The sequence below is a fragment of the Mesoplodon mirus genome (assembly GCF_964341445.2).
Source record: "Mesoplodon mirus genome assembly, chromosome: 3".
In the NCBI taxonomy this organism is placed as follows: domain Eukaryota; kingdom Metazoa; phylum Chordata; class Mammalia; order Artiodactyla; family Ziphiidae; genus Mesoplodon; species Mesoplodon mirus.
This window is the reverse complement of record NC_138978.1, coordinates 58,934,474-58,944,818: the sequence shown is the minus strand read 5'-3', so window position 1 is coordinate 58,944,818 and position 10,345 is coordinate 58,934,474. Positions and strand designations below refer to the sequence as shown.

At 39.7% G+C, this 10,345-nt stretch overlaps 1 protein-coding gene across 1 annotated transcript in view; it reads right to left on the bottom strand.

Annotated features, from left to right (window-relative positions):
• Positions 1–6,999: 6,999 nt before the first annotated feature.
• Positions 7,000–10,345, bottom strand: part of CACHD1 (cache domain containing 1) — a 218,511-nt gene continuing 215,165 nt past the window's right edge. Inside the window, exon 27 of the mRNA XM_082613088.1 lies at positions 7,000–8,756. Within this exon, the coding sequence (XP_082469214.1) occupies positions 8,518–8,756 (239 nt within the window). The 3' untranslated portion in view covers positions 7,000–8,517. The remainder of the gene's footprint in view (positions 8,757–10,345) is intronic.

The following is a 10,345-nucleotide window of genomic DNA, read 5'->3' as shown; positions in this document are numbered from 1 at the left end:
TTGGTCCAGACAGACAGAGGACCACCTAAGAGTAACCTGAGGGGAAAGCAAGGTTAAGGACGGTTTGTATTTGTAGGCTATGCGGCCACTGACTGGGGAAGGGGAACTGAGAATGTACATGTTTGACGCAACTGGTTGAAGAGCATAAGGGTTGGCTCTGGTAAGGAGCAGGGACATTTCTTCCTCTGAGAACCACAAAGAGAATGAGGTCTGAAAGCCATTTTGATGTAAAGATGTAAAAGGTGTAGGGCTTCTATGGAAACCTGAGGGTAGAACATATGGCAGCTGCAGAGGGCTGCGGTAGGCCCGGGCACAGGGTTGGAGACAGTGGAAACATTTCAGAGTGGGTTTTCAGGAGAGTGCACTGCAGAGTAAACTGGGACTGAATAAAGGATTGCCAAGGAGCCCTAAAAGTCAAGAACATACCTTTGTCTGGGAGCCAAGCTTCTGTTACGTAATTTTTTTTTTTCAAAAGCACTAGGGCCAAAGGAAGAACTAAGGCAGTAATCCTGGTGGGTACAGTGTTACATAAAACACTTTAATCAAGCAGCACCCAGAAATAGAATGGGAAGAGTGTGAAAGAAATACAAGAAGTCTTATGAGAAAGATTTAAAAACCTTCCATATGTAAGCTCTTTCTTAAAGAAATGCTATTTAAAACCATATTGCATATTAGATAAGTAACTGTACATATAAATTAGCCAACAGGAATTATTTTTGCTTTTAGATATGTACTGATGTCAAAAATTATTGTTATAATATATAGGTAGCCTTTTATAGGCCGATATATTGATGCTAAATGAAATAAGTCAGACAGAGAAAGACAGATGCAGCATGGTATCACTTACACTTGAAATAGTTTTTAAAAAGTCCAACTCATAGAAATAGAGAGTAGAAAAATGGTTGCCATGGGCTGGAGGTGGGTAAAAGGATACAAACTTTCAGCTGTAAGGTGAATAATGTCTGAGGATCTAATGGATAATATGGTGACTATACTTGAACACAACAACTGAAATTTACTAAGAGAGTAGAATTTAAATGTTCTCACCTTCACCCTCCGCCTCCCCCAAAAGACAAGTATGTGAGATGATGGATGTTAGCTAAGGGGAAATCCTTTCACAATGAATACATGTATCAAATCACCACGATGTTCCCTTTGAATATCTTACAATTTTATATATCAATTATACCTCAGTGAAGCTGAAAAAAATAAAATAAAAACCACATACACACACACAAAGCATGAACAAAGACATACATTACATCAAGAAGTCAGGTGTCTGGCCAGTAGACCAGTTGGCTGGAACACAGCAGAGGTACACAAGGGGTAAGCAGGGTGAAGTTCTGAACTTAAGCAGGATATAAACTGTGGAGCATGCCACTAAGAGGATTAGGTAGAGAGGTAAGGCTGAAAGCTCTTATATGGTGTTGACTGATCAGAGCTAAATTATATGAAATGAGTTAGCACATGAGAACACCTTACCACAGTGCCTGTCACAGAGCAAATGCTCCATGTGAGTCAGTCCTCAGTAATTACTGGGTGGGAGAATGCAGGATGAACTTGACATCTCTAGCTATCTCACACCCAGCATATAGAACGTTCCTTACTCCTTCTGAAACTGTTCCTGCTCTCTAGTACAGAAAGTGATGCCACCATTGTTGTAACTGTTCAAGTCAGGAACCCCTGTCTCATTACTCTCCATAACCAAGCAAGCCCCCCTCCCCCATTTCTGCTTCCAAAATGTATTTTCCACCACTTTGTTTTCCTCCATCTTTACTGCTATCATCCTGCATTTCTCATCCACACTTCTGCAATGATTTCCTGTCAATATTTTCATTTTTGCTACCTACTCCACAATAATTTTCAACTCAAAATGGTCTTTCTTAAATATAGAGTAGATAGCCTCACCCTCTCCTTAAAAGATCCTACTGGCTTCCCACTTATCTCACTATTTTTCTTCCATGGCCTGCAGGACCCCGTTTTCCTAGCTCTTCATTCTCATCACATTCCACTTTCCCTTTGCTAGCCAATGCTCTAGGTGCGATCCTCTTATCTTAAGCCCACTGCATGTTCTATTCCCTCAGCTGGAAATGTCAGCCCACCACTGTCGCCCTGCCCTGCTGTCTGGCTCTTTCCCATTCTTCAGGAGCAGCTTCAACATCACTCTCTTAAAGGCTCTCCTTGAGCATCTAATCTAAAGCAGATTTTCTCCCTGCCCGCACCCTCCCCCATGGGTTACTTTGTCCACCACCCTTCCTTTACCTTTACAGCAAATAGCCATATTTGAAATTATACTTATATTTTTGTATTTGCTTGTTTAATGCCAATATTGGATACGTTCAGGTGCAGGTCAACTTAAATGGTCTTACACAAAGAAGGATCCAGAGGGAGGGTGGGATTCAGATTAGATCACATCTTCCCTTTGCTGGAGGAATGCCTTATGTTGGTTGCCTTAAGTCTAAGCTTATGACTAAATACGTAGGATGAGTTTATTATGATTGCAGTGGGATTAACAGGAAATCCAATGCTATGATTTAGGTCAGTTCTTGGAGTCACATTCACTGCTTCATAATGGAGGAAGAGTGGGATAAACACCGGAGCCAGCCCCATTGTCCACTGACATCTCCACATGCAGTGTGAGAAGGGATCGCTGTTTAATTCCTTCCTGTATACTCACTCCTAGGGCAGTGCCGGATGTGTGGTAGGAGCCCAGGGAATACTTGTTGAATGAATGAATGAAAAATTGGAGAAGAGAGTCTAGGAGCCAGTTTAGAGGCTACCGATTCAGTGGAGATATATAGATGGCTTACAAATCAGTCACAAAAAAAGGAAAGGGATGGATGAAGGTGAGTGATATTGTTTGCTCAAAGACTTTGGACTTGGCGACTGACCAGATGTGAAATGAGAGGGAGATGAGGAAGTCCAAGACAGTTCTGAGCTTGGGATCAGAGTCCCAGGCCCCCCTGCTTTCACTTCAATGCTCTACCTTCCCAAGAAGTACTGAAAAGGGGGCTGGGGACAGAACTTTAAGGCCCACATTCTCAAATGGGGTAGATACTGCCCACGAAGTGGTGAAAACTGATTCTCAGGGGAGGAAAAGAAATCAGGTATTACAATAGTCTGTAGCTCTCCAAAGCCATGACAAATCTTACCCTCTAGTGTTTAATTTCTCTTGTTAGGGTGAATTTTAATTAAATCAAAATTTTCTTTTTAGGAGGGGGACAATAATGAATTCTTAAAAAGTTAAGAAACACTGAATTAAGGGATGAAGAGGCTCAATGAGCAGTTTAGGATTGAAGAGGGAGGTTGGAGGAAAACCAGGAAAATCTCAGATGTCTATATATCTACATATTTTGATATACACCCACCTTGGCTAGTAAACAAAGCATCTTATACAGTTATAAGTAACAGTCACAGAAATATGTCTTCCAACATTTTTCATTTTTACTGAAAAATTCAAAAAAATTCTGATTATGGCATTGGATTTCAGCCAGGAAAATTACCACTCCTCTGTTCCCAGAGGACACAGATGCCTCTAGGATGCTGTGTTTGATTATTCTAGCAGATATACATTCTAAAAAATGTAATCACTACAGCAGGCCATTGCCACAGAGAAATGAGCTTAAGTGACCTTCCAGGACTTCTTTCCACATACTAGTCACTCTAACAGGCAAAATAAGTCTGTCTGAGTGAACTGGACAAAGTCTTTCAAATAAAAATATTAATGAAGTTTAGTTGAACATTCAAATTCAATCAAGAAGAAGAGGAAGAAAAACTACCACACATTTTCCAAAATTTCTAAAATAAATGTATCCAAAAAGCAGATGAATTTCTGCCACAAGAACTAGTGTGAGTCTGAACCCTGTTTTGTTGGGGCCACAAATAGGAAATTTCCTTGTCTAGCTGTATAAAGTGACCTAGAACACCCTTAGCTCTTGGTACTTGTCCGCATTGATAAGCAAGGTTGGCTACAGGTGGTAAGAGGCCTTAGTGAGTGAAAGGCATTGATGGGATCCCCCTCCAGGATGTCAGAAGACACTTGTTTAACAAGCAATGTGACAACACATAGAATGGGAGAAAATATTTGCAAACAAAGTGACCAAGGAATTGGTCTTCAAAATATACAAATGGCTCATGCAGCTCAATATTAAAAAAACAAACAACCCAATCAAAAAATGGGTGGAAGATCTAAATAGACATTTCCCCAAAGAAGACATACAGATAGAGACTTCCCTGGTGGTCCAGTGGTTAAGATTCTGTGCTTCCACTGCAGGGGGTACAGCTTTGATCCCTGGTTAGGGAACTAAGATCCTGCATGCCGCATGGAGTGGCTAAAATAAATAAATAAAAATCTAAAAAAAAAAAAAAAAAGACATACAGATGGCCAAGAGGCACATGAAAAGATGCTCAACACCACTAATTATTAGAGAAATACAAATCAAAACTACAACGAGGTATCACCTCACACCGGTCAGAATGGCCATCATCAAAAAATCTACAAACAATAAATGCTGGAGAGGGTGTGGAGAAAAGGGAACCCTCTTGCACTGCTGGTGGGAATGTAAATTGATACACCCACTATAGAGAACAGTATGCAGGTTCCTTAAAAAACTAAAAATAGAACTACCAAACCACCCAGTAATCCCTCTACTGGGCATATACCCAGAGAAAACCATAATTCAAAAAGAGTCATGTACCATAATGCTCATTGCAGTTCTATTTACAATAGCCAGGACCTGGAAGCAACCTAAGTGTCCATCGACAGACAAATGGATAAAGAAGGTGTGGTACATATATACAATGGAATATTACTCAACCTTAAAAAGAAACGAAATTGAGTTATTTGTAGTGAGGTGGATGGACCTAGAGTCTGTCATACAGTGAAGTAAGTCAGAAAGAGAAAAACAAATACTGTATGCTAACACATATATATGGAATCTAAAAAAAAAAGTGTTCTCATGAACCTAGGGGCAGGACAGGAATAAAGATGCAGACGTAGAGAACGCACTTGAGGACATGGGGAGGGGGAAGGGTAAGCTGGGATGAAGTGAGAGAGTGGCATGGATGTATATATACTACCAAATGTAAAACAGACAGCTAGTGGGAAGCAGCTGCATAGCACAGGGAGATCAGCTAGATGCTTTGTGACCACCTAGAGGGGTAGGATAGGGAGGGTGGGAGGGAGACGCAAGCTGTCTGATTCACTTTGTATAAAGCAGAAACTAACACACCATTGTAAAGCAATTAAGATGTTAAAAAAATAAAGATGAAAAAAATGCTAAAAATAAAGACACAATAGCTTTAATTTACCTACAAAGAAAAACGAAACCAAAAAACTACAATGAGGTATCACCTCACACTGGTCAGAATGGCCATCATCAAAAAACCTACAATAAATGCTGGAGAGGGTGTGGAGAAAAGGGAATCCTCTTGCACTGCTAGTGGGAATGTAAACTGGTATAGTCACTATGGAGAACAGTATGGAGGTTCCTTAAAAAACTAAAAGTAGAGCTACCATATGATCCAGCAATCCCACTCCTGGGCATATATCTGGAGAAAAACTTGGTTTGAAAGGATACATGCACCCCAATGTTCACTGCAGCACTATTTATAATAGCCAAGACATGGAAGTGACCTAAATGTCCATCGACGAAAGAATGAATAAAGAAGATGAGGTACATATACACAATGGAATATTACCCAGCCATAAAAAACAAAGAAATAATGCCATTTGCAGCAATACGGAAGACCTAGAGATTGTCATACTGAGTGAAGTCAGACAGAGAAAGACAATTATCATATGATATCGCTTATATGTGGAATCTAAAAAAAAAATGGAACAAATGAACCTATTTACAAAATAGAAATAGAGTCACAGATGTAGAAAACAAACTTATGGTTACCAAGGGGGAAAGGGGGAGGAGGGATAAATTGGGAGATTGGGATTGACATATACACACTACTATATGTAAAATAGATAACTAATAAGAAACTACTGTATAGCACAGGGAACTCTACTCAATACTCTGTAATGACCTATATGGGAACAGAATCTAAAAAAGAGTGTATATATGTATATTATAACTGATTGACTTTGCTGTACAGCAGAAACTCACACAAAATTGTAAATCAACTATGCGGCAATAAAAATTACTTAAACAAAAAAAAAGAAAACAAACAAAAACAAACAAGCAATGTAATCTGTGGGGCAAAAGGAGCCAATATTGATTGCCATGATGAAAAATTTCCAAAACCTTATTTTTCCTTTTAAATAACAACAAGAACACAAACAAGAAATGTTTAAACAACATTATATGCAATGCTTGGGGAAGAAGACAAAAAGGTAACTTAGCAGATCAAAACTTCAACCAAAACTGCACAAACCTGTATGTCATATTCTCCAGGAACTGCAAAACTTGGTTATGTTCTTATTCACGTATAAGTATTCAATCACTTTCCCTGAAAGTTCAGGATGGGGAGAGATTCTTATCACAAAAGACACAAAATACATTTCTCTCATTGTCTTTGAGTAGGCTATCTGTATTTTATTTTTTAAGCTCTAAGTTTTGTGATTCTTTTCTTGAAAACAACCAGGTTCTCCTCCACCAAGAGGCTAGTGTCATAACACAAAGACTCTCAACTTGAGAAATGACCCCAGTGTTCCATGGAGAGGTTTGATATTCTGGGAAGACAGGAAAGTCATTCATTCCCTCCAGCAGTTAGAGAAGAGCCATTTATTTATTATTAATGACACTAATTTAGATGCTCAGAATGGGGGAGCTATGCTCCACACATTTTATTTGCTTTTAATTTCATCCCATTGGAGTCTTAAATTTCTTTGCATAGTCAAGATGGTCAGGAAGCCCCTGAAGTTGACTGTGGCACTGAAAGGAGGCCTACTTTCAGTTTGGCAACTGATCTGCTAGGTTACAAAGTGAATATAATTTGCCTTGAGGCACAAGAAGTGGTCCATTAACAAATCACTATAGCCACTAAGACTGTCCGTTCATACAGTTTATTTCACTAGACTGCAATTTTATACACAGTATGAAGAGGTTTCCTGATAGCACACATATAGTTTACTTTCTGTACTGCTGAAGAACCACTTTTATTTTTTTTTACATTATATCGTAATACCCTATCATTAAAACATTATTCAGTGAATTTTTTCCAACTACATATAAACGGAGATTTACCACACACACGGTGCAAGAATGTCTTTATAACATATTTGGATCACAAAATGTGAATCTAAAATACATCACTGTAATTAGAACACTACTATAAAATTACAATGCCCCATGTTATATTAGCCAGATTTGATTACCCTCTGTATACATCACAAAGCAGTTTGGTGGGTATCTTCTTGGATGACTGGCAGCAGCTCTTAACTATGATTTCAAAAGAAATCTTTATTTAGGAATCAAAATTTTGAATTTGAAAAACTTCTTCCTTTATGCGTTCAATATTCTCAGAATCAAAATGGGACATTAAAAAATTTATAGTCTCTAAAACAAGGAGAATAAATCCAACCCTCCTTTAGCTGAAAGGCTGGGGGTGTAATATTAGGTTTCGTAGAAACCTAAGGAAAGCATTGTATGGGAAATGGAAATTAGTTAAAAAGAAACATAACATTTCTTTAAAAGCTTCCTGGATTCCTCTGCCCCCACACCACCTCTGTCACCACCTCTGTCAAACACAGAAAAGAATACTGCATTGCAAATCAAGATCTATTTCCATGAAATGATGTTCTAAAGAAAATGTATGTAAACAAGTCAGAGAGAAAGATTTCTTCATTTCCCCATTTTTGTGGAGTGAGGCAGTGGGATGGTATCAGTTAAATAAGATCTAGAACTCCTTAATCAAAGAACCACTTCATTATAGACAAAACAGCTAGGGATAATTGGTGAAAATTTCTCATGTGTCTCCTTTTCTTTCCCCCAAAGTTTGAGAATGTTTGAAAGTTCAATAAATAGTAGAAAAATAATCCTTTACTTAGAAATTTTGAGATGCATCATTTAGAGCTTAACACGAGTTCCATACAGCAACTGTGGTATCTAGGTACCGCTAAGAAACCAGGTGAAATCTTCAAAGCACACATTTCTCTCTGCATGTGCCACGTTCCCAGTCTCCGCTGGAACATATTTTTCTCTCTTCCAGTTAAGGAGAGCCGAATGTTTTGGGCTCCTCGGAACATTCCCCTGGCTCAGCTTAACCAAGGCTCCCAATGTTTCATTTGTAGGTTCCATCTCTGTTTAGAGGTTTGCTTCTGTTCATTCCGTTGGTATTATGGCAGGTTCATTAATCAGACTTACTTCCCCTCCATTTCACCACCAGCCTCGCATCTTCACAAATGTGATTTTGTCGTTGTTTCTCGTTTTGAAATATGTTAACAGGCAGGAAAACGAGTTAAACGACTCTAGACAAAGCACAGACACAAGTGGATTTGATGCTGGCTTTCTCCCTCCAGAACATTCCATATCTCCCAGATCTCATCTTCTGATGGAGGTGAGGAGGTTAGCATTCCGCGTCGACAGTGTGTACGGTCACGGCCGCCTGCAGGTGGTGGCTGTGATGCAGTGTGGGGTGGTGAAGGCGGTAGTGGTGGAACTTGTGACTTAGGAGGGCAGCAGTCTGAGGTGGGGTGTCCAACTCCAAGTCTTCATCGTGGTTTCCCACGTCCACCCCAGCTGACAAGGGGTCGTTGGTGCACGGAGGGTTTTCGCTGTCTTCCTGTGGGCTCATGGTGCTGTAACCTAGAAGATGAACACAACAAACAGGCAGCTGAGAGCTTCCAGATGCAGGGAGGAGACGTCACTGCAGATTTCTGGGGCACTGGGAGGCGCTCCTACCTTTGTGTTACATAAGTGTCAACGTTTGCAGACTGTCAGCAGACCTCGAAGTGACTTATTTTTAAAGAGATCTTTTGTTAGCTCTTGCCTTAAAGCAATTACACAATAAATACATAATCATTTTAGACAATACGAACAAGAACCCTTTCCCCAAATGCCCAAACCAACAAAACCAAACCAAAAATCACCCCAATCTTTTCTGATCCATAGACCCCACAACTGACATTTGGGGAAATATCCTCCTACACTTTTCCCTGAGATAAGATCAAGGCTATTTTTTATTTTTGAGGGGCAAAAACAAACAGCTTCAAGACAAAGATCCTAACAGGACTCAGGTCAGTTGGGGGCTGGTGGGGGAAGCTGAGCTTCAAAATGCCTGAATGTGAGGCCACAGTAAGAACAAAAACAGCTACTACCATGGCAGCCCTGGTGTCATGTAATTCCTACACACCAACAAGGCACATATTTTAATGTCCATTTTATAGGTGAGGGAAATGATGATCAGAGAGGTTAATGAACTTGCCTGAGTTCCAGTCCCTAACAAAACACTAACTCTGCATACATTCATAGCAACTAGCAAAAGAATCAGCTATTCTCTGTGTAAGCTGGTTCACTGTATTTAAAGATTAATTTCTTTTGGTATTCTAAGTAATACATGTTTCAAAAGAAAATGCCCTTGCTGATCAAAGGATTTCATTCCAAGAACCTTGGCATGTTTTTAAATATTGCAAAAAAAAAATCCCCTTTAAGAATTTTGAGAAGTGACAGCTCATTAATATTTCCACTGCATCTACAGTTAGCATCAGTCAGCACTCACCCGTGGGTAGCGCTAGTCACATCCATGGCTGCAAAACTGACGTGCTTGCATACTAACTAAGCAGGAATAGTTTGTGGTTGAAAATGTTATGCTTCGTGCAAAAATGAGAAAGGCAATTCTCAGTCCTCAATGAAATGTTGTTCAAACAACATAATTCTTTCAGTCCCACTCAACAAATATTTATCAGGCACCTACTATGTATAAGACACTGTGTTGAGCACTGCAGGAGACCCGGAGACGAAAACCTGATCCCTGCACAAGGAGCTGATACACTAGTGCTTGAGAAATAAAACAAGTACAAGCATAGCTCAGTTCAATTATTCATTTACTGAAGACCATCAGGAGGCTGAAAGGAGAGACTATGAAACACGAATAGGAGATGTCCCTTTTCCTTAAGGATTTCACCACTGAGTAAGAGACACATATTTACAAAATTAGGCTTATTCTAGTGCAGATAATGGTAAGTGCTATAATGGAGGTTTAATTGAAATCCAGCAGAGGCCTTAACTAATTCTGGCTGGAGGACTGGGAAAGCATCACAGGAGAACTCATACTTTAGTTGGGCTTAAATGGATGAGTAGGAGTTTGGTGAAGTGGCTAGGAGTAAAGGAACAGACGAGTATGGCCAAGAGGTGTAGAAACACAAGGCTATTCTTACACCACGTGGCTAGGATGA